The 25,052-nt window shown below is 43.8% G+C and overlaps 1 protein-coding gene across 1 annotated transcript; it reads right to left on the bottom strand.

Moving 5' to 3' along the window:
• Positions 1–794: 794 nt before the first annotated feature.
• Positions 795–22,854, bottom strand: LSM12 (LSM12 homolog (S. cerevisiae)). Its single transcript, XM_004684102.1, has 5 exons — positions 22,590–22,854; positions 20,699–20,832; positions 4,858–4,967; positions 3,208–3,334; positions 795–2,441 (listed from the first exon to the last, which is right to left on the bottom strand). The coding sequence occupies exons 1-5, from the start codon at positions 22,711–22,713 to the stop codon at positions 2,349–2,351; spliced, it is 588 nt and encodes a 195-aa protein (XP_004684159.1). The 5' UTR covers positions 22,714–22,854; the 3' UTR covers positions 795–2,348.
• Between the last annotated feature and the right edge of the window lie 2,198 nt (positions 22,855–25,052).

Here is a 25,052-nt window from a genome sequence, read left to right as displayed (position 1 = left end):
GAAAAACTAAGGCATGAACAGATGATATGACTTAATCACAGTCAAAGACAGAAAATGGAGTTGTGGAGATTGAAACCCAACTATCTCTGTCTGCAAAGCCCCTATTTTTCTTCTTCTACACCTCATTTTCCCACCAAGTCTTTCCCACTATATGAGCTTTACCTCTTGAACCGTTAAAGTCCTCCCCTATCATTAGTAAAGAGTCAACAGTGCTTCCTCCCCGAAACAGCTGGTGGTCACTTTCACCTAGACACAAACGAGAGATTAACGGGGAAGGGAGTGGTGACCTGGGACCTGAAACAGAAGTGCCCCCTCCAGGGTTTGCTATCTGCAATTTCTCACTAATTACTCTCACTCCTTTCAATGCATCACTTCAGTTTTTGACATCTTGCCAAAGTCTCACCTACTTTAACATTTTCAAATGGCTACACTTCATGCAAACTATTAAATCATGGCTTTGGGCTTTCAGTGACATTCTGGTCAACGGAAGGTAGGAAAATTCACTTCTCAAGCATTTTTGTTTTCCCTCCAGTCCAGTAACAGATTATCTTAGGATATACTCACCACCCCATTTGTTACTTTACTCCACTAAACCACAACTCCCAAGCCTGGATCCCTCTTTTTAAATTACACTTGGCAAACCTGAATGAGTTGGGGGGAGGGCAGGGGCACAAGGGACAATAGAAGAGAGGATAGAAAGAGAGCAGGAAACAGAGAAAGGTCAAACCAAATACACACACCATCACACCCCTCCCTCCAAGGTCTCTAAAGCACGCACAAACCCAAGACATGAGTGATGGTTAAAAAAATTTGGGTTTTATTGTTTTTGCTAAACAATACTAAAAAAAATCATTTTGAAGGCAGGGCTTGAATTATTTAATTTTGATCCATTTATTTAATTAAAAAAAAAAAAAAGGAAGGGGAAAGAGATCATGGCCAAAAAAAATAGCTGACCCCACCCCGCCCCTGAGCTCTAGCCAGTCACAGGAGCGTCACCCACACCCCACTCCGTGCCGGGCACTCAGCTGGGGCACTCTGTCCCATGGGGACGCCCTGAAGACCAGGGCCGGTGGGCACCAGTTTTAGCTCTCAGCAGATTATTCAGACCAGACAAACTGGTGGGCTAAAGTCCAAAAATTCTGTCCAGGTTTTCTGCCCATTGGCTGAGCATATACAAACTGTTATAAGCTTGTAAAACTTAGGGGGGGTGAGGAGGGGAAGAAGAGGTTGGCAAAAGAGAAACTACAGGTCACCCAAGCTTTCTCCTGGGTTAGTGGCCCTGAATACAGACTTAAGAGAGATTGGGATAGGTGGACTCCAGGTTTCTTAAGAAACAAAATCATCCCTTGAGGAGCTGAGATGTGCCATGCAAAACAGTTCTTGCAGAGGGCACAAGACGCAGGGCAGCTGATGAGCCCATCTAGGAGACAGAGCAGTGAGGAGGTTCTTCCAGTACCATGAAGTAAGACAAAAGGCAAGGGAGAATCCTGAGGTTCTGGCCAAATGAGACTGGTACACACACAGTTTAAGACTAAAACGCCATCAGGAGCCCTCAGGGCTGAATCCCATCAGCATACACTGGCTCTCCAGAGTGCTGCGGGAGATTCTTGTGTGAACCAGTAATTCAAGTTCATTGTCTGGCTATGGGTGGTGGGCAGGGCAATACATTTTTATTTTCAGAGGGATGAAGTGGGAAGAGTGGCCATGATCTAGTAAAAAGAGACCTGCAAGAAGCAGAAAATATTTAGAGAACATTTTAATATATATTTTCATATATATATTTAAAGTTAAGAAAAATAAAACTAATTCAAGCCATGCCCTGTGCAAAAAAAAAAAAGAAAAAAAAAAAAGAAAAAGAAAAAGGAAAAAAAAAAAACATTTTAAAGTGAGACCTGTCTGCTGCTCTAGTCTCATTTTAAGTATCACAGTCAGCTTGTTACTTTTATTTTGGAAGAGAAGATGTAAAAGTTTCTTTCAATCACTCAGAAGGCAAGTGTAGCCACTTATAAAAACAGAATGGCAGGGACAGACTAGGGAAAAAGTCAGAGGTGAAAAGGGAGAGCAGGCGTTTTCAAAAATAAAATTAACAAGGTGACTGCTTCCAGAAGGGCTGTGAAAAGGACATGGTGGACCGAAGTCTGTTAGTCAAGTAATGATTCAACTTTTAAATTATTCTCTTGTTCTTTTTGTTGGGTGTTTGTTTGTTCAAGTCTAAGATTTGGAAACGCTGACCCTTTAACAAGCGCCAACACGAGTATAGGACCCCTTCCCTCCCCCGGCCTGCCTCCGCTGGAGCCGCCGCCGCCGCCTCCTGGGCTGGATGCTGGAAGAATCCTGCGCGTGTGCACTCAGGATGACAGGGCAGCCTCCTTCTGTGGTTGCTGGGCTTGTGAACGCTGCAGTATCTTTTGGCTTTCCACGTCTCTAAAATGTTTTTCGACCTGAAAGAGAGAAGGCAGTCCAGCTCAGAGGCGGAGATGAGCCCCACGGTTCACTCCAGGTTTCCAGCCGCACCCTGGCTATCCAGCCCGTGGCCGACTTTGCCCCCGCTGTCTATTGGTCTTTCCAGCCACAAGGAAGGCAGAGGCCTCTTACTTCAGACTTTCTGCAGCTTGAGCTATAACTGGCTAAAAGGTGAAATCTATAAACTAAAATTAAAAAATGAAACTGTAGCTCAAGTACACACACACACACACACACACACACACACACACACACACACACTCCTCCACAAGTATGTGGATGAAAAGCTGGTTGGGAATTATAGTCTAAACTTTTCACAGCCATGTTGGTCTTTCAATGCTCAGCTTACTTTTTACAAATGCTGCAGATCCATCTAGAACGCCAAATGACCCGTTCAAAGTCAGGCACACCAGTGGCAACAGATTCATACCAACTGGCCCATCCTGAAAAGAACCCAGTGTGGAACTACTCAGACCCAATACCATGGAGTGGTCTGGCTAATTCCAGAAAGCCTAAGTGCAGAGCGTAAGGGGCTGACCACTCCTTTCTGCCCACACTGCCCACCGGCTCCATGTCCACGGCAGTGCGCAAGCCGCAGGTGAAGAGTGCCACAGTGCAGGAAGGCAGGGCTGCTCGCGGCTGGCAGTGTCGGAGCAGGGACGCCAGCACCAGCCCTGCGCCGGCCTGGAGGCGTGAGAGCTGGCGAGCTGGCCTCCCCTAAGGTTTCAGGGCTCCCTTACTTACTATTTTGCGTACATGGCTCAGTGCACTCCCCTCTTTGCCTTTACAGTTTTCCACTTGATATGGGGGTGTAATAACAACTTCTTCCATGACTACGATGTTTTTTTCTTGCCATTTACAGTCTTTAATGCTGGAAGGAGAAGAAAGTAGGTGACGTTACCTCTCGCAGGCATCACATACCTCTTGCCTAATGAAGAAATAACTCCATAAAGTTGATCCCAAGTTCCCAGGTCACCATTCAGACAACTAGAAGATAGTAACCCAGAGAGAGAAATAAAAGAGACATTTCCTGGGTACCAATAGCTAAGAAAAGCAATGAAATGAATGAATGCCTATTCTGAGGGACCAAAAAATTTATCCCAAAGCATTAAAGGACCATAAAGCATCAAAAACCCTAAGAAAATGTGGTGGCAGCCTTATTAATTTAAAAAAAAAATTCAATTAAATATAAACACTAGGGTTAGGTCACTATATTCAACTAAAGAAGGAGCCAGGAAAAGAGCGGCAAACATTTTTACAGCGGATCAGGCTACAAATATTTCAGGCCTCACGGGTCATTCAGCCGCTGCCCCCGTGACTAAACTCTACAGCTGCACCAGGGCCTGGCAGAAGACTACGGTGTAGGTGTGGTGTGTTACCATAACCTCAAAAAGTATGAACCTGTACCTTGGATCATACAATATTGTAACTCAACATCAACTATTCCCTTATTAAAAATTCCAAAATGAAATGAGAAAGACAGCCACAGACCACACATCTGTGAACAGATCTGACCTACTGGCTGTAGTTTGCCCAGCTTTGGCCTAGAGACAAACGGTACCTTTAGAAAGACATGGGAGCCTGCCTGTGAACTGTCCTCTACTCCTACCCCACTCAAAAACAGAAACAGCTCCTCAAAATGGCCCCTCTCGATTATCAGTCAGTAAGCTGGGCACTTGCCAAGCTGGGAAGCCCACTCCAGTTCACACGTGGGGAAACCCAGGGCAGCTGGTGTTGCTAAGAGCTCCTTCGCATACCTGTAGGTGTTCAGATACTCACATCGTGGCTTCAGACAGCTCTGATGCCAGCTGCCATCTGTGCACCAGACCCAGGTGGTTAAACAGGGTAACAGAAGGCAGCAGGGGGGAGGGGAGTGTCAAATGTTTCCATTTTTTAGCAGCTAGGGAAGCCAGTGCAGAGTCAAATGACTTCTGCTGTGACAAAATGTCTTTTAGGAGGTGGTAGTAAGCTGGCCTTCTGCTCTCCCTAGCTCCCTACCTTCACCCCAACGTACAGTACAACTGGCAAGAATGAGACAGGTATAACCTTTGTTGAATACAATTCATTTTTAAAGAAAGGTACAAGGACAAAATAGCAAGAAAAAGAAATCACGAATTCTAAATTATGGAAAACTAGGTCTGGAAGGGACTCATAGGGCTAATCTAACCCCAAACTAAGTTTTACAGATGAAGTCTGGAGAAGGCAATCTGTCTGTGCTTACACCATTCTACTTTATGGAAAGGCACTTGCATCCCAGAATGCCAAGGTACGGCCAATACACTACTCGGCTTCCCTGGGGGGCTTTCAGGGACTCAACTCGGAAAGCTGGCCCCCAGACATCACAGTCAGGCAGCATCACTCCCAGGACAAGTTCTCCCAAGCTCCCCAACTCACGTCTTGTGAATGGTCTGGAAGAGCTGCTGGCCCTCTAGGGAGACACCAGCACTGATTGCATAGGCCTGGCTCAGCTTCTCCTCCTTCTCTGTCCGTGCTTTGCTGGCAAGCTAGGATGGGGAAAAGGAAAGAGGCTCAGAAAAGCATTCACTTTCATTCTTCCCAATGTTTAGGACCTAAGCTGAAGCAAGGAAAGATTGGTTTGGGTAGTTTCAGTTTTCTCAGACATCAAAAGCAAAACACAAAACCACACACAAAGAAAGAATAATTACTGCTATTCCTGGCACAATATCTGCCTTCTAATACTTATTAAGTGCCTACCTTGTGCCAGACATTCACTGTGCTAAATCAGAGAGACAGCGATGAAAGGAGGGTGGGCAGACTATAAACAAAAACAAAGTAACTTCAGTGCTAAAGCACTGAAAACCTGAAAGAAAACCTGGATGTTTTGGAGCATGATGAAAAGACAGAGACAAAAGGTAATGTACACATTTCTATTAAAGGGCTTTTTTTTTTTTAATTTCATAAGTTACTGAGCTAGAACCTCAGGTTTAGAAAGTGATGTCTGAGCCCTCCGTGGTGGTGCAATGGGTTGAAGTGCAGCACTATGAAGCTATTCACAGCCACTGTAGCACAAGTTTGATCCCGGCCAGGGAGCTGACTCACGTGTCCACAGGAGACCTCTCCTGACCCACCCACTGCTCCCCTCAGCAGTGTATTTCAGTGCATTTGCCTGTTCTGCTCCCCACTCTGTCTCTGGTGAATTTTCTCACTCCTCCTCCTGCACATCTGGCCTGTACCCATAAATAAATCTTTTAAAAAATTATTAAAAAAAAAGTTATGTCTACCACATATTCATAGACTAAAATATTCACAGGCCAGAATTTGAGGTTCTAAATACGCTTAACTTTGTAGAACTGTTATCTATGACTTAACTGTGGATACTGCCCACCTTCAACTTGAGCTGAAGAGCCAGCTTGATCTTTAGAAAAAGGATGGTCTGAATTCTACCTCATGTCTCTTCCTTGACTGCCCTCTAGTGGAACAATTACAAACTGATTTTTTTTTTTTTTTTTTAAATCTAGTATATTCCTCTTGGTTAAGTGTAGGTACTTCTGTCAATCCCTATTGACCGACCCTCTAATACATTTCAGGCCCCTGGCCCACCATAATGGCTGCTAGAATCTCAAGTTCAAATGTGTTTGAGTGTAAGAATTAAAAATAAAAATATGCTGGACAAGTACCAGATAATACATCTGAGAAGTCCAACAAAGAACTTGCGATTTCAGACTCATAAATATTAAAGCTGGAGCACACTAAAAACATCTGCACAAATGTACACATGCGGACCCACAACTTAAGCCCATCCAGAGAGAGAAAGATTAACCTCCAGCACCTGCCCAAGTACCCAGATGTCTGTGTTCTGCTTTACCAACAACCCTTCAAACCATAACCAAATACAATTCTCCAGGAAGAAAAGTAAGTGTCTTTTAGTAAAATGAAGCATGACATTGAAGTGTGAGGTTGACTCTGACAGGAGAGAAATGGAGGTAATTCCACCGGGGTTTCGGGAACTGGGACTACACAGCCCTGCCTCTGCGTTTCAGCACCCAAGGAGAGTATGTGAGGCAGAAGAGCTGGCTCCCAAGCCGGCTGTCATTTCAGTCCCCAGAGGTGGAAGAGAAGACAGGACAAGCTCAGCAGTGATTTGAAGCCAGCGTTCCCCTTTTCCACATCGTCCCAGGACACAGAGAGACAGGTACATCAGTTTAAAAACAAAAACGCTCAAGCCTGGTATTGCCATCTGGTCCCACCAAGATACAACTTACAGAGGAGTAAAGTACAGAGCTAATAGCAACCCGAGAGTTGGCAATCCCAACTGCAGCAGCAAAGCTTTGTGGTATGAAAGTCCTGTTTCTATGGAAAGAGCACTTTTGGTGGTGTATTTTAAGCAGTAACAAGCAAAGCTTTACTCAGTCACCAAGAAAACCCTGGTAACAAGAAGTTTCCTTCAGTCTCACTTTCCAAACACTGGAAAAAAAATCTGAAGTTACAAGGAAAAACTGGAAGGCAGCAGAGCTCCACTGGATTAACCAGGTCACTGAAGCACCCCTGGGCAGCAGCTGGCAGTCAAGCAGATGTTTACCCCACAAGGAAGCAGGAGGGTCTCACTTTAAAGTCTTCTCAAAAATACCTCCCCCCAGTGTTGGGTCAAACAAAGTTGCCTCTGTGAAGCTCGCATTGACAAGATAGCCTGGGTACTCAAATATAAAATGCCCTCATCACCTACGTATCAGGTTAAGTTACCCATTCCATAAAAAACTGAGATGTCAGCTCAGAAAAATCAGCAATCTATGCAGAATGTTTAAGAATGTTACTGACAAATCAACAAAAAGTGAGAAAGGGGGGAGAAGGCTGGGACTAGTTTTCAATTTTTCCCCAGGAAAAATAAAATGGATGTAAATTTCAGCCAGAAAGATTATTTTGTTTGGACAGTCTGCTAAACCATGGAGACCTTGGGAAAATCAGCAGAAACTAGTGTAGGCTGACTGTATTTCAATCTGCCCCCAGCATTCTCAACTATTCTACCTTCACTTGCAATTATGCTCACCAGAAACCCTGAAACCTCCTGCTGTCAGTTTACAGACTGGACTTTTCATGGCAAACTATAAAATGCTTACATTTAAAATTCAGCTATAGGAATCCACTTTCACCAGAATGTTACATAAATGAGACGACGTTCTCCCAGGAGGACCCTGTCAATTAGGCATGAGAAAGATTAATTCACAAAAAGAAACTAGAAATGTTTCCTCTCAAAACTGAGGGTAGAAGGGGAAGGGAGATTACCTTGCTGTTTCAGGCATGCTCCCTTTGTAATCAAGTGATCACTGCTAAAAACTCAATTTAATTACACAAATCTCAATCTCCTTACTACATATTTATATAGACTAATGTGTATCTATAAACGATCCTATTATTACAAGTTAGTAGGTTTATGGGAACTGTCAAGCCACCAGAGGAAATCAATGAAAGCTTCCCTCAGTAGAGAAGGAGTAGGGTATACTCTTTAAGCTTGGGATGGTCATCAGGATCATGATTTCTTAAAATCACTATCACCATACAGTATCTATTTTCTAATTATTTTTAAAGATTTTATTTATTTATTCATTCAAGAATTGGGGTACAGGCCGAAGGTACAGGGGGTGAGAGGATTCATCAGACAAAATGGGAAACACAACGGGCAGATTGAAATACAGTGCTGTGGGGAGCAGCAACCTAGACAGGAGAGGTCTGCCACGCAATGTGGGTCAGCTCCCTGGCCAGGGACTGAATTATTGCTGTGTGGCTGTGGATAGCTTCATAGTGTTTAACCCCTTTTGCACCATGGAGATCCCCATTTTTTTTTAAAGATTTATTTCAAGAACTGGGGTGCACCCAAGAGGTGCAGGGGTGGGGTATTGAGATGATACACCAGAGACAGAGCAGAGAGCAGAACAGGCAGATATACTGAAACACACTGCTGAGGGGAGTAGACAGGAGAGGTCTTTAAAATTTCCCTGTGGAAATTTTAATCCCTGCGCCATCACGGAGGCCCTCTCAAAGAATATTAACGACACCAACTTTTAAGAGCACACTGGGTTAAAGGCAAACTGGTAAGTACAATGATATTTAACACATGACTTGATTGAAATGACTACGTTTGACAAACTGCCTTTCGTTGCCTCTGTATGATTCCCAGGGGAAAAGGGTTCTTTTTTCTTTCATGTGGGCTGTACTGCCAAGTTGCTTCCAATGAACTGAATGTGTCCAAAGTAATATAATAAGACTTGAGTCTAGTTCATAAAAAACATCTTCTACCAGTGAGAACAGTTATCCTGGGCCCTGCCTGGCGCAAGAGGTTAAAGCACAGCACTGTGAAGCTATCAGCAGCCACTGCAGCTCAAGTTTGATCCCCAACCAGGGAACTGACCTACATGAGCAGCAGACCTCTCCTGACCCACCTGCTGCTCCCCTCAGCAGTGCATTTCAGTAGATCTGCTTGTTCTGCTCCCCACTCTGTCTCTGATGGATCCTCTCACCTCCCTCATCTCTGGCCTGTACCCCAATTCTTGTATGCATAAACAAATCATTAAAAAAATACCCAACAGTTATTCCTAGTCTACTAACCAGTGCTTCCTCCTGTGGTCACTGTACACAGCACCTTGATACGGGCAACAGAGAAAAGTACATGAACTTGATACTGAAGCACATCAATATTAAAAGGTTTCTAGTCATGGCTGATGCTGGGGAATCTTTTTTAAAAAAAATATTTATTCATGCATACAAGAACTGGGGTACAGGTCAGAGGTGGGGGGGTGGTTTGAGCAGATTCACTAAAGACAGAGTGGGGATTGAAACACATGGCTGAGGGGAGCAGTGGGCGAGACAGGAGAGATCTGCTGTGCCATGTGGTCAGCTCCCTGGCCAGGGATAGCTCATGCTGCAGGGGCTGCCCTTAGCTTCAGAGTGTGGCGCTTTCACCCCTTGTGCCACCAGGACAGGGAGGCCCCTATTGGGTAACTCTTGAGCGAGTGAATTAATGAACACCAAGGGCACACTTGTCATCCTGCCCTCAGAGACACCAGGAAGAGGAAGCAGCCACAACAATGAAAGCAAAATCTAAGCAACATGCCCTTCATCTTGTTATTTAGCCACCAGCTGGGCCATCTTATTTCCACACACCCGGACCAGGAAAGCACAGGTGCACGGAGAACCCAGAGGGATTCCTACTGCAAGTATTTAACAGGCTGTGACAGCTGAAATGAGGGAAGCCTGGTCCAGGGAGGAACCTGCTGGGTATGACCTACTGACTCCAACGAGCCTCTCTCAGTTTATCTTCTTGATGTATTTGGGCCTTCCGACCAGCTGCCCTCACAGAGGGGTTAAAGCGGCACTGCAGCTGCTGTCCCAGGACTGCTGGTGCTGCCTGAAAGGCCTAATGAAGGCTGAGGGATGGCAACCAGAATGAGATAAAAACAACTATCAGGCCTCCCTGGTGGCACAAGGGGTTAAGTCTCAGCACTGTCAATCCAACAGCAGCCACTGCAGCATGAACTCCAGCCTCCACCTGGCCTGGAAGCGACCCAAGGCACAACAGACTTCTCCTGTCTTACCTACTGCTCCCCTCAGCAGTGTGTTTCAGTGGATCCACCGGTTCTGCTGCCCACTGTGTCTGGTGAATCCTCTCACCCAACGCCTACAGCCCCACTCTTGTATGCACAAACAAACAAGACCAGGGGTGTAGACCAGAAGTGGGGGACACAGGGGGAGGGTGTGTGTAAGAAGATTCACCAGAGACAAACTGGGAAGCAGAAAGGCAGATCCACTAAAATCTACTGCTGAGGGGTGCAGCGGGCGAGACAGGAGAGGTCTGCTGTTCCATGTGGGTCAGCACCCTGGCTGGGATCAAACTCAGGCCACAGTGACTGGCAATAGCTTTATAGTGCTGAGACTTTAACATCTGCACCACCAGGGAAGCCCTCTAAACATAAATCTTAAAAAGGAAAAAAAAAACAAAAACAAAAAAACAAAAAAACTGTTATCCTAAGAGCCCATGCTTGCTCCTGGTATTTCAAGTTGAGGCACTATCTCAGAAAGCCCTCATTCTCAGCCAGCAACAAGCAGGAGCTCAAAAATATTTCTTCCAACTATTACTATCTCCAAATCTCCAAATCACCTGTTCCTCAGCAGAAAGTTCCTGTCTGAAAGTTTCTAATGAAATATCGTTCTTTACAAGTTGATAGTCGGGGGGGGGGGGGGAAGTACCCCATTTGAAGTCATCTCGTAGAATACATGACGAATCAGAACACCAACTCAAACAGGAACAGGAGAGCCAGAGACCTGCTAGTGAACACAACTCCAGAGCTAACTTGTTGAGACCTCAATCCATTCTAGACACCTAGTAACACACTTTATTATATGTAATGAATACTGAATCCACACAACAATCTTTTTTTTAAAAAGATTTATTTATGCAAACAGAACTGGGGTACAGGCCAGAGTTGCAGGAATGGTGAGAGGATTCACCAGGAACAGAATGGGGAGCAGAACAGGCTGAATGACGAAGTACACTGCTGAGGGGAGCAGCAGGCGGGTCAGGAGAGGTCTGCTGCGCCATGTGGTCACCTCCGGGACAGGGATCAAACTCATGCTGCTCCAGGACAGGGATCAAACTCATGGCTTTAGCTTCTTAGTGCTGTGCTTTAACCCACTGCGCCACCAGGGAGGGCCCACACACAACAATCTTATGAAACAGAGACTAACTAAGCTTACTCTTACTTATTAGATAGAGAAATTAATGCACAGCCATTAAGAAATTTACCTGGGCTCTCCCTGGTGGCGCAGCGGGTTAAAGCACAGCACTAAGAAGAAGCTAAAGCCACTGCAGCATGAGTTCGATCCCGCCTGCCTCCGAGGTGACCCACATGATGTGGCAGACCTCTCCTGACCCGTCCGCTGCTCCCCTCAGCAGTGTACTTCATCAATCTGCCTGTTCTGCTCCTTACTCTGTCTCTGGTGAATCCTCTATGGAGCCTCTGAGCCTCTGGCCTGTACCTCAGTCCTGTGTGCATAAATAAATAAATCTTTAAAACACTAAAAATATATATGGATGCAAAAGAAATATACTTTTTTTTTAAGATTTATTTATTTATGCATAAAGAATTGTGGTAGAGTTCTGTGCAGCGGCAGTGAGAGGCTTCACCAGAGACAGAGTGGGGAGCAGAATAGGCAGATCAATGAAGTACACTGCTGAAGGGAGCAGCGGGTAAGATAGGAGAGATATGCCGTGCCATGTGGATCACCTCTTGCGCCAGGGATCGAACTTGCACTTAAGTAGCTGCAGCTAGCTTGCAATGCTGCGTCCTAACCCACTGCACCACCAGGGAGGGCCAGAATAATACTTTTAGAAAGGAAAAATTATTTAAAAACAGCAGTCACCTTCTCTTTTATAGATGCATTCAGGCATTTCCATTCATGTCCCCAAATACAGTAATACAATAATCTACCTTTTAGTGAAAAAAGCCCCAATCTCACCTAATCCTCAAGGACATCCTTTATTATTGAAGTAACTCACAGGTCTGCTAAGAGAACAGATCCTATGTGAGAAAGCATTTCAGGCAAATAATGATAGGTACTGCCTGGACCCATCATTTTCCAATGTGCCAAGACGAGAGGAGGTTAGTCGAGCACATCTCCTGCACTTGAATGTTATGTTGAGTGCTTTGAGCTATGATGAAAAACATCCTGCAAATTCAAGGGCCAGAAGACCACCTCAGTCTTAAGACTGCCAACACAGTACTTGTTAAATCATCATGTTGCTGTGCAACTATACAGACCCGACTGAAGTCATAGTCAGTACACACTAGTTTCTCCTGGTTTAAAACAGCAAGAAGTTGTCTGCAAGATCAATAGTTTTTATTCACTATTTGTAATTATGTCACAAACACTATTCATCAGTATTCAGACAACTAAACTATGCCTCCCAGACACCAACAAGGTAATTTCTGAGTCTGGAAACCCTCAAACCAACATTGCTGTGAAATCTCCATGTGGCTGTGCCAGAAAGAAAACTGGCTGGGATCGAAGCTGAAATGTGATCTCATCAACCTCTCTCTGAGTGTCTGCTCAAATTAGCCATCTCACACATGGCCCTGAGGATTAAGAAACTATTGTGGGCAAAAGCACTAGTTAAGCTGTTAAGTTCTGTGTAAATATTAGCTGTTAACATTACTATTATAACATCATTATTATCAGCACAGAGAAGTTGGCTTGAGAGCCAGTTAGGTAAAAAAAAATCCATGTAATCCGAACTTCCTAGCCAATGAGTTCAGTGCTCTGACTTCTAGTTTCTGTAAGAGCTACTAGAGAAGCTATATAATCTACCCTGGAATATCTAACAAAATGTGACTGAAATAAGCTGGAAATGCCTCTACTATGAAATGATTAGAGAAAATGTCCCACTCCGTGCTAGTAAAAGACACACACCGAATTCCTGGGGAGCAGGAGAAGCTAAGTAATGCGGCGCTATCCCTATACTCACTCTCCCCAACCCCATATGCCCATCACTTACTAGCTGCACAGACTTGAGCAAGAAACATACCCTCTCCCGAGCCTTAGTTCATTCATCTGAAGGGTTATTGCCAGAGTCATTAACATGAACATGGAAAGCACGTAACATCAATACTGGAACTTAAACTGGCTCCTTCCCTCCCTTCTGAGAGCCTCCAGTTTAGCTCACTGTTAAACACAGTATTTAAATTGCAGAGATAGACAAACTGAGCACTTCCAAACCATTCTGGTTGTATATATTTATTTTTTTTAACTATATTTCCTTTAAAAAAAAAACAAAAGAGATTTATTTATGGGCCCTCCTTGGTGGTGCAGGGAGTTAAAGCACAGCACTAAGAAGCTAAAGCCACTTCAGCATGAGTTCGATCCCTGCCCTGAAGATGACCCACAGGGCGTGGCAGACCTCTCCTGGCCCGCCTGCTGCAGTGTACTTTGTCAGTCGGCCTGTTCTGCTCCCCACTCTGTCTCTGGTGAATCATCTCACCACCCCTGCACCTTTGATGAAGTATGCTGCTGAGGGGACAGCGGGCAAGACAGGAGAGGTCTGCTGCACCATGTGGATCACCTTCTGGACTCAGGATCGAGCTCCCACTGAAGCGGCTGCAGCTTGCTTGCAGTGGTGAGCTTTAATCTGCTGCACCACCAGGGAGGGCCTCTGGTTGTATTTAATTCCCTCCAATCTAATTAATTACCATTTATTCCTTGAGACCTGGTTGCATCTGAGACACCTTCCCAGAAATGCTCATTCTTCTTTGCCAAAGATTGACTGAATTTGGTCTGTGGGTCAAATTCAGTCAGCCAAATGGTTTTAGTTAAATTTTATTGGAAGGACCATGCCCATTTGTTTATGTGTCATCTATGGCTGCTTTTGCTACAAAGGTGATTAGTTGTAAAATGAATAGCCTGCAAGGCCTAAAATATTTACTATTAGGCACTTTACAGAAAAAGTTTGCTGCCCCCTGTTCTATATTTACCATAGCACCTTGCTTACACCTCCACTAACACTGATTCTACACTATTGTCATTAAAGGCTGATGTCCCTCACCACTACCCACAAACCCCTGCTTACCACACCAGCTGTACTAGCTGAGATTCTTGAGGACAAAGGCAGTGTCTTTATCATATGGACGTTCCCAACATATAGAAGTGGGGGGGAGGTTATGAAAGGAAACCTTGACTATTAAGAGGCTCAGATTTAACAGTCCCCAGAGATTAAGGGACTAACACATGGTCACACGATTCATTTAGCAGCCCAACTCTTAAAGAAAAAAAAAAAACAGTTCTTCAAATGCTCCACATTCTACTGCATCATGTTAGCTTTGGCATGCCGATCCTTTGATTTTCTAGTTCAGGTACAATTTGCTTCATTCTCCAGAGCAGTTTCTGGTATTTACCTAAGCTAGTCTTAAAATTCTGATGCTAGAATTTGACTGTACCACTTGTTATTTCTCCCAAGCCTGTTCTCTGCCAGGAAAATTAAACCAGTCAAAACTGCCCCTTTCTTAACACTGGAAGAGACACCACCAATGACCCAACAGTAAAGTCCTAACTTGGACCCATCTCCAGGTCAGAGAAGAAGCGTGCAGAGGTGGATGTAACAACACACCTATAACACAAGTCTGCCAGTCATCTGGATGCAGTAACTTGTCTTTTCAGATAGACAGTGATTCTCCCCCTAAATGGCCATGATGTCAAGAAAGCACCCTTGACAATATGAAGCCCTCCAAATCACCTAGTTAGCATGCACTATAGTCTGAGTCATCAACCGTAGCCTGGAGCACTGCAGCCCCACGTTTCTGTTAGACTGACCCAAAGTTTGAATGTCACTGAATGGACCTCTTCAAAGGCTGATGGATTTTAAAATGGTAGTTGATCACTCTACCACTCTCTTCAGCTGCCACTCACTACTCAACAGTGACCCTCTGTCACTCAGTCGCGATGGGCTCTCCTCTTCACCCCCCTCCCAATGTAGCTTCATGACACTTTTATAAGGAAATAGCTATCTACTGAGAGCTGTCACCAGCAAAACTCACTGGTGAACTTAACCTGAGACTGTGATCTTGACAACAAAATTCTAATCAAGCCAATCAACAGGTTATAGCTTCTAGAAGCCAATGAAACTTCATCTAACAAGTCTTGCTTTTTCTAGACAAGTAAACTCTATTTCCCTTCCTTCCCACACCTTTCTCCTACCAAAATACCTAAAAAAGGGGGTAGTCAGGCAACCTGATTCTACTTGGTGGCTAGCTCCTATCTCAACACATTCAAGTCAGATATGGTCCAGTGCCTGGCTAGCAGAACAGGTGTATGACTACAGGCCACGATGCAGCAGTTATCAACTAACTGCCCAGGAATGGATCCACACTTGGTATTAAGCCTCAAATCATCAAAAAGTCTTAAGTGGGGGCCCTCCCCGGTGGTCCAACAAGTTAAAGTGCAACAGGTGCTTTAGTACGAATTTGATTCCCTACCACAGGGGTCATGACCCACATGGTGAGGCAGACCTCTCCTGTCCTGCCCACTGCTCCCCTCAACAGTGTACTTAGTCAGTTCTGCTCCCCACTCTGCCTCTGGTGAATCCTCTCACCACCCCTGTACCTCTGGCCTGTACCCCAGTTCTGTATGCATAATTAAATCTTTTAAAGAAAAGTCTTAAGAGTGTGCTAAATCTTAGTTTTGAAACTGGTAGAACTCAAAACAAAAAGCAACTCTTCTCTCAACATCACATCATACCTAAAGGTAAATAAAAACACTGACATCAATTTCTTTAAAGATTTATTTATTTACGCATACAAGAGCTGGGGTACAGACCAGAGATGCAGGGGGTGAGAGGATTCACCAGAGAGAGAGTGGGGAACAGGACAGGTGGACTGACTGAAATACACTGCTGAGTGGAGCACCGGGTAAGACAGGAGAGGTCTGCCGCATCATGAGGGTCACCTCCCCAGTCGGGGATCAAACTCGTGGTGCAGTGATTGTGGATAGCTTCATAGTGCTTTACTTTAACCTCTTGCACCACCAGGGAGGGCCTGATGTCAGTTTCCTTTAAAGTGAACTTTGTGACTCTTTTATTTTCTCAGTCTTATCAGGTTATTCTGCCCCAAGACCAACCTCCAAACACCATTTTTATCCAAATCCTCTCAACCCCTGTACCTCTGGCCTGTACCCCAGTTCTTATAAGCAAAAAAAAATAATAAATCTTAAAAAAAAGAAAAAAAAAGAAACTGACATCAGTGTTTTTACCTTTAGGTATGATATGTTGCTGAGAGAAGAGATGCTTTTTGTTTTGAGTTCTACCAGTTTCAAACTCATTCATTAACAGGGCTGATAATAAGCTCTTTGAATCTCTTCTTTCTGGTTCCTTTTAATCATTCACAGGCTACTATTAGTAGGGGATAAATGGGTAATAAAAAGATAAAAGGGGCTGATAAATCAGTCAGCAGTTTGGTTCAGGAGATGGATACTTCATCTGTGGATTTCAGTTCTCTACCGTTTGTCCCTTGTCCTGCCTTCCTAGGGCATAACACATAGACATATCCTCTAGAATGTTTTCTCCAATTAAGCACAGTGATAAAGACTAGTATCTCATCCAATGCAATGCACTATCTGTACCATCCAGTGGATACCTTTATCTAAACAAAATGAACACACACTGGTCTTGGTAGTGTAATTGGTCATTTCCTAAGAGCCTGAGACTGAAAGTGCCGTTTTGAGGTTCTGTGCCTGCCCACTTAGTACTCAGGCAAGTGTTCACTTAATGATGCCACCTGGTAACTATGTCACCCTAGAAATTCAAGTTAATTCTAGTCATCAACAAGATCTCTTTAACATGTTTTTAAATTATATTATGTATTAACAATATTCAATACAATTTTTACTTTTCCCAATCTTGGGTTAGCAAGTCCTGATATCTGAATGTCTATCAGATCTAAGGAGAGACTCACACTGTCAAGAGTGTTCATGTTCTTGGCTGTCTTTACCATGTCACTGTCGTCTTTCCCCCAATCCCGTAATTCAAGAAACATCAGCTAACTGCATATAGCTAATGCAATATAACTAACTCTGCCAACTCCAGTCAATTTGACCTAATCCTTTTAACTCTGAGATAGGTACTAATATTATCCCATTTTACAGTGAAGAAATTCACCCTTAATAAGGGTAAGAAGCAGAGATTTGACTTCGAAGACTCATCTGGTTTCTAGGTTTTTCCTAAAAGATCATATACTCCTGACTATACAACATCAATGTTTCTCTTAAAAAAGAAATCACTTAGGACTGAAATACTCTATAAGCTCCCTGGGCTAACACAAAGTAGAAAGGATATGGGAAAGGTCACCCCTGAAGTCAGATCCCAGTTCTATCACTAAGGGTACAAGCCTCAGTTCACTCTTCTATAAGACAGTGACGGTACCCACCACAAAAGGACTGTTAAGAGCAAAAGATTCCCACTGAGAGCTATTCCAGAGTGTAACACGTAAGAACATTCATTACCCACCGCGAGTCATATAATCTGGAATGTCACTAAATTGAGAAGGTTGTTTTCTCATTTTTTAACTAAAAGGGAAAAAAAAATCTATAAATCTCACCATGAAATATATCAATGATCTGTAAATTGATATATTCTAGAAAAATGTAAAGTATGGCCCCCAGCAGAACTCAGCACAATGCCTTCCACAAAACAGAGTCTCACTAAATGTTTTATAAATGCCACATAAAAGAGAATTTTGTTAATGTTGACATGTCCCAAACTACCTCCTGAGAACTCAAGGTCATCTTTATTCCCAAAGAACAAGACATAAAGTCTAGTTTTTCTTTCCTTTTCTTTTTTGTTTTTAATGGAGCACTACATGATCTGTGTCATCCTTCTGCAGGGGCATGTTAATATGCTGCAAGCTCGTGATGCCAAGTCAAGTCAATGAACTTGTTAAAAAACATTCTATTTTATCCTATAGTCTCAACCTCAAACAATATTTAAGCCTTCCTCATGACAGAATAAACTAGTAAGTCACACGTTGTAAAGTGAATCTTATGACTGGCTTTGGTGTACATTTACCTAACTGCTTCTAACGTGTTATAGTGAGGAAATTCGGATCACTTTAAAAGGGTCAATGTTACTACAGAGAAGATAAAATGATAGTCAATACTTCGGTCTTCTGTAACCTCACTATCCTCTCCCAAACTTCCCCACTGCTCAGGACAGAATAGGACTTCTTAGCCTGCAGCAAACTGCCTATCTAAAGCAAAACAGGCTCATCTCTAAGAACTGCTAGTTCATACCTTCTTTAGAGGGGCTGGATTTAAGTATTTTCTTTAAAAGGCTTCTCTTCCATTTCCTGCTGGGTCAGAGTAAACAAATATCCAGTTTATATCAAAAGGTTTAAAAACAGAACACTTAACTATGTCAGCAAGAAGAGCCAACAAGGGACGTATCTTCCACTGGAAGGAGAGCAAAAAAGCAGTGCTCCCATGGATCACAAATGTGCAGTTTTCTTCCAAGGGTCTCAGAGCACTTTAGTTCCCTTCTACATGCTTCAACAAACCTCCACCTTGAAAAACCCTATGTCTATGCTCTTAAATGAGATAAAATTTTCATATCTTCAAGTAACATGTAAACAGCTGCTGAGATAAGCTGTTTTCAGGAACAATCCAGCAGGCTCTTCTAATTCTAACTGAATCCAAGGAAGAATCACAAAGCATCCTTAAAGGCTGGTTTCAAGGGAAAGTCACCATGGCTTACTCATAAACATCTCTACGAATGGAAGAACAAATAAATGAAATCCAAAGGTAGTCGTCCAACTTAATTTTAGTTTTCAGTTTCTGATTGCTTTTCCCAGCAAATCTTTTTCAAGATTTAACAAGTGGGTCACAATGTAAAGAAAAGTAGACTTCTGGTATTCCCAATCTATTGTTTCCTGCTGCTTTCTTAAAAGAATGGTTAAACAAGTAGTTTACAATGCTAGTAAGCAATTTAAACTGATCAGTTAAAAAAATCAAAGCCCTAAAAGGAAAGACAAACTAAATAATCAAGAACTACTTATATTTGTGGTCAAATATAAGAAGAGAAATGCTTCTTTACAGCTCTCACTTACACAGTTCTACCTCAAATACATAACATTTGTTGGTCACAAGAACAGAAATCTCTTGTCTCTTAAATGTGAGAAAACTACCCCTCTTTCATATAATCTTTCTGCTGCTAGTCACTAAAGGTCCAGTTACTTGGTGACAGACTTCTTACAATCTATGTACATTCTGAATCGCTCAGAGCCTTTTTCTCAGCATGCTACCAATAAACTATATACTTAAATCTTTTAAAGTCGCTTTAGCTAATAAAAGATCACTTAGAGAATCCCAATGAGTAGGAGATATATAAGTCAAAGTTTTAAAACTCTATATAGGTCTCTAAGAATCGGATGTCCTGATATAATAGCCTTCAATATGAAAACCCAACACCCTTCTGAATCTCTCAATCATCACTAAAGTAAGTGTGGCACTGCCCTAGAATTGCAAAGATAGGAGGTCCAGATCTGATGTAAGTACATTCTACAGCCTCAGTTACCCTCTACTGTTCCAGCTGCCTGAATGTTTTAATTTGGTGAATTGTAGCAAACACACCATATTCCCAAGAGAGGTAAAATTATGTACACTATTACAAGACTCCTCTGGAAGGAAAGACTAGATCAACTTAAATCAAGAGACTTAAGGAAAAGTAGACAGCAGGCAACTGCTACTGAAATCAAAGGTCTAATTCATTCAATAAATGCTAAGCACCTACACTGTATACTCAGTGATGAACTTTACAGAACAGTCTGATACAACAAAGTAGACAATTATAATTACAAAAATAAGTATAATTACAATAAGGCTATCAATGGGGCAACCTTAGGTTTCAATTTCCAAGGGCTCTACATCTGTCCCAGTGTAAAATAAAAGCATCCCTTTTATTCTCAAAAATGTTCTACAGAGGACCATAAACGATATATCCTCTTAGCTGTAAAGGATAAAGTAGTGTAACAGAGACTAACGGGGCAAATTATTTAGCCTGGGTGATCAAGGACGACTTCTTGGAAGAGGTGCCATTTAATAGCGCATTAATGGCTAAGGTTCTGGTCATTCTGGAAGTGTTCCAAGAGATAGGCAAGGTTACAAAATTAGGGAATTGTTAATATTGACCAACACAAACTTTGAGAAAACTTAAGAATCAACAAAGTGATATGGGAATTCAGAAATCTGTACACCCAAGATTAAAATATACTAATCTCTTAACGACGAAAGTAAAGATCTAAAGCAGTGGTTTTCAAATCTTTGTAGGTCAAGAATCCCTCTGAGAATCTGAAAAACACTCCATAGCGTCACCTAGGTGACACATACAGCCATGCACACATACACAATTTCAGGAGGTTCTCAGGTAATACTCCTACTCAACCCCACAAGCATCAGAAACTTGCACATGAACTCCAAGTTTAAAAAAAAAGTCCTTTTTCACAAAGGATAAAAGCAAGTTCTCAATTCATATTTTTCCATTTTGGGCATTAAGATGTTCCCTGAAATCTTCTGAAGATATACACAAATAAAGAGGGAAAAAAACCCTAAGCTGTTGTTTTTTAAAAGATATGAGAATAAACAATATTAAGTTAATGAAAAGCAAATAATGGACAATATATGCATGACCAAGAATCAATGAGATTCGATTTTCCCACCATTCTGAAGGCCAGAACTGCTCTGGAGTCCTTACCTTACTAACATTGAGTGAAGCTAAGGGAGGAGGGGTTTCTGTTCGGTCATTAATAATTTCCACTTCTGAAACATACTGTAAGTTTATGAGCAAGATGTCTGCATGGTTGGGCTTTCCACTGGAAGAGGGGCATTCTGGTGAGAAAATAAAGTTAAGGAAAAGAGCGGCAAGCAGAGGCACTGACACATTCCAAAAGGGGCGACACAATTCACACGGGCCTTGTGGAAGTGTGCCATGAGCAAGAGGGGTGCCTCACAAGAATCACAGCCCTCCCCACCTTCCTCCTGCTCAACCCCACAACCTACAGCCCTTCAAAAGTCAAACACCATCCAACACTGGAAGCCTCCAAAGGGTTTCAATTATTCCCTGCCAGTTTCATGGACAGACATAATACAGTTTTAAGCCATATGTATACTGTTTTGTCTTGAACCTATGAATCACACAGGAGAGAGAGAGAACTTTCAGTTCTTGTTTTAATACTCCCTGTATTTGTACAGTGCTCTTCTGACTTGCTCATCCTTGAGAATTCCCATTTTGGAGAGGAGAAAACTACAGCACTGGAAATGAAACTCAAGGTGACCCGGCTAGTTAATCCATTCATTCATCCATCACTCTCTCCACTCCATTCTCTCACTCTCCAATCAGTTATCAAGCCCCTCCTGTATGCCAAATAAAAATTCCTCATTCCCAAAGCCTTACAACTAAAACCACTAATATAAAAGGTCTTATTTAGTCCAAGTCTGAATTCTCTTATTTAAAAAATAGTAATAAAAGGCAACCGGTCTTGCCAGTTAGATTCAGAGGTGTGTTCCTGAGCTAGAAATCTACAAGTGGTTATATGAATTAAAATATTTCCCACTCAAAGACAGCAAACTCACAGGAAACTTCCTTTTGGAAGATGCCATAAAGTACTGCGATCCTTTAAAAAAAAAATCCAAATAAACCCACCTGTGGCTCAACTATAAGGGGAAGGGGTGGCACATTTATCACAGCCAGGAAGTAATTTGTTTCCATGATTATGTTTCCTGCAGTAATTCAGAAATCATTTCCACCCCTGAGAAGTAGGCCAATCTGTTGAACACTGCCACTTTCAAAAGGGGAGTCTACTACTATGAAAAAGTCAGTACTCCGTGTGCTGGGAGGATAACTTACTCTTTCACCTGTAACCCACAGAGCCCTGCCAAAAACGTAGTCCCCTCTGCTACCAGGTTTTCAATACAAACATCCCCCAAAGAGCAATTCTCATGTGACTGAGAAACCTAACATTTAGTAATCCTCACCCCCAATGGCACCAAGCAAACACACGCACAAGCAAAACGAGACCCTATCCCAGTTCAGACACAAACTCTGTGCTGCAGTCTCTCTCCCCCCTAACAGGCAAGGCCCTTCTGGACACCACACTGGCTAGCGCCCTTCCGAAGACCAAACCCCACCAGCAGGTACCCCATCCCAAACTCCAGACCCTTGCCCTACTAGCAGTTCCTTACTCTACACACCCCCTCCCCACATGATATTACCCGCCCCCCCCCGTTCATCCGGGCTCCAATTTACCAGCCCCCTCCCACGATTACCCCCTCTCCACTTCACTGTGCCCCCTCTCATAGCGTCTCCCCCGAAAAGCCATCCGCGTGTCAAGCCCCCACCTTCCACCTACCTACTCTCGCCTAGGGCCCAGCTCCCACAAGGGATGGGAGACAGGGTCCCCAAAGTGGACCGGGGAACCCGCGGGAGGGGGAGGGGAGCTCAGGGCCGTGCGCATGCGCTCCGGGCGCCGCGGTAGCCGGTCGCCCCTAGGCCCGGAGAGGGCCCCAGCCGCCGCCGTCGTCCCCCACCCCCCCACGACCGCACACACACGCCGGCCCGGCCTCGGGCTCCGCGTAGGGAAGGATACTTAAAGCCAGCATTTTGGACTGGTAGTCGAAGGCTACCACCTCGCCCTGCAGCCGCTGCTCCTGGCACGTCCGGCACGACACCTGGCTCCCGACGCTGAAGTACTCGCCCGGAGGAGCCGCCATCTTGGGAGAGCAGCCGCGGCCGGCGGCGGCGGCGGCAGCAGCGGGCGAAAGCCGGGCCCCCAGTGAGCGCCGCGACGCGACGCACGGGGCGTGCTGACGTCACACGCCAGGGCGTGGCCTGGCGTTGGGTGGGGCGGGAGCCTAGGTGGAAAAGGCAAGAAGAGGGAAAAAAAGGAGACTCTGAATAATTGTGTTTGTGCAACTGCACCCGCTTGGGAAAGGGCTTGCAGGGCCCATTTTAGAAGTTAAAGATAGGTGACCTCCGTGGAGTGAAAAGGGAAAAGGAGGAGGGAACCGCAGGCTCCGTTATGTGCACACCTTGACACAAAAGTAATGAATGAACTCAGGTGTTTCAGAATGAACTACATAGGAGAAATCCGAGGCCAGCGGGCTCAATGAAACTCGCTCAGGAGGACTATATCTAGTCTCGAAGGGTCCTGGGAAGAACAGCAGCTGTAGACATTACTAAGTACGAATCTGGGTCCCAGGTCCGTCACTAAGTTCGGTGGCGTTAAGCACTTTACTACACCTGATACTTTTTCATTTTTGCTTCAATATGATCACTTAGTGATCATCCATCAACCCTTCAAGGTGGAGTCAACATCCTCACTGTATTTTTAAGTCTTAGACTAAACGTGTCCAGAGTCGCACAACTAGTAAAAGACTTGGTCTACCTGTTTCTAAAGATGACACTATTTGCTGCCGTACTGTATTAGATAATAGAGGAGTTAGGAAATTAAGAAGACGTGTACCAATGCATGACATGTGGTAGGTCTTTAATAACTAGTATCCCCCTACTATTGCTCATTCATCACCTTGGAATTTGGGATGCTTCATCTCCCTTCTTGCACACACCTGGCTCTAGAAAGCCAGGCAAAGAACAGGAGTGAGGAGCAGTGATAATAATGTGAGAAGAAGAGGGACTTTGGGGCAAGTATTTTGTCCATTAATATCTGACATACAATACAACTTTCTTAACATGTGAATGCTGTATAGCTGCAACTTCAAACTCTACCACCACCAATTGACCTATACTTCCCCCTTCAAGTATAGAAATTCTAGAGCCTCATGTATGAGCAACAACAGATTGACCTTCCCCTGGTCCAAAGAGAGGCAAAGGCTATCCCTGGCACCACTTAACCTGAACAAAGTTCAAAAGTGTTTCCTTGCTCTAAAAGAGATATCAAATTCCTAATTTTAGTTATATTAATAGTCATTGTACTAGGAATGAAAACCCTGCTCCCACACACTGATTTTTTTTTAATATGTCAACCGTGATTATAGGTTTCATATATAACTGCCAGACACTGTTAGGTGAGGCTTTCTGGAGGAAGAGAAAAATGTGAGACCTGAAGGGCCTGCAGAGAAAAGGTGGCCATGTTCCAAACAGAGGGAAGTGCACGTGCCAGAGCCTAGTATGAGGAGCACAATGATTTCAAAGAATATAAAGTAACTCAGAAATATTTTGAAACAGACAGTGAGGGCAGACTGATGAAGGCTAGAGTCAGCACTGACTTTCAAAGACAGAAAACTTAGGTTTTCTCCTTGGGTCAATTAAAAAACATTCAGCGGGCCCTCCCTGGTGGTGCAACGGGTTAAAGCACAGCACTAAGAAGCTAAAGCCACTTCAGCGTGAGTTGGATCCCGCCCAGGTGAGCACCACCCCCACACATACTGCTCCCCTAAACAGTGTACTTTGTCAGTGGGCCTGTTCTGCTCCCCACTCTGTCTCTGGTGAATCCTCTCACCGCCCCTGCACCTCTAGCCTATACCCCAGTTCTGTATGCATAAATAAATAAATCTTAAAAAAAAATTTAGCAAGGCAGCAGAAAAGATGTGTATCCAAATTCCCTTCCTCATACCATTTTAATTAGTGAAATGAATCTTTCCAAGAGCCCGTTTTCACCAATCGGTAAACTCTCCAAGAACAAAGTTCCTTGAAGTGGGAAGGAACTGGGGAGCCTCGATAGTCTCTTCTCACCCCACCTCTGCCTCTAGGCAGGACCAAAGTGGCCCAGAATAACTGAGATTTCTATTTTCTGAGCATTCCTCCAGAGGATTATTCTAAACTTTGTCGTGGGTGTGTGCCCCTCCTCTTTTATACCAACCCAGTTACTATCTCAGGGTTTATCTGCCCTGCGGAGTGTTGGAAGGCAGGAGGATAGGAAGTCTAGGCAAGCTAGGAACTGAAAGTGTGATTTAACACCATGCTATTTGTAAGAATTTGCAAGTCTTAAGGAAGGAAGACACTCAAATCCTAGATGCTTATCTGTCAGCCTCCAAATCCACAGATGAATTCAGGCGGCAGTCTTGGGCTGGACGGGGGAGAGGCGGCGCGG

The sequence above is a fragment of the Condylura cristata genome, unplaced genomic scaffold, assembly GCF_000260355.1.
Source record: "Condylura cristata isolate star-nosed mole 26May11 unplaced genomic scaffold, ConCri1.0 scaffold00017, whole genome shotgun sequence".
NCBI classification, from domain to species: domain Eukaryota; kingdom Metazoa; phylum Chordata; class Mammalia; order Eulipotyphla; family Talpidae; genus Condylura; species Condylura cristata.
The sequence above is the reverse complement of the archived record's forward strand: the minus strand, read 5'-3'. Positions and strand labels throughout refer to the sequence as shown.

Excerpts from the sequence above, each read along its gene's own strand:
- LSM12 (XM_004684102.1), bottom strand. The coding sequence starts at position 22,713 with ATGGCGGCTCCTCCGGGCGAGTACTTCAGCGTCGGGAGCCAGGTGTCG. Across the intron at positions 4,968-20,698 it reads CTTCACTCAATGTTAGTAAG|CTTGCCAGCAAAGCACGGAC; the intron begins GTAAGGACTCCA and ends TCCCCATCCTAG. Across the intron at positions 3,335-4,857 it reads TTCCAGACCATTCACAAGAC|CATTAAAGACTGTAAATGGC; the intron begins GTGAGTTGGGGA and ends TTCTCCTTCCAG.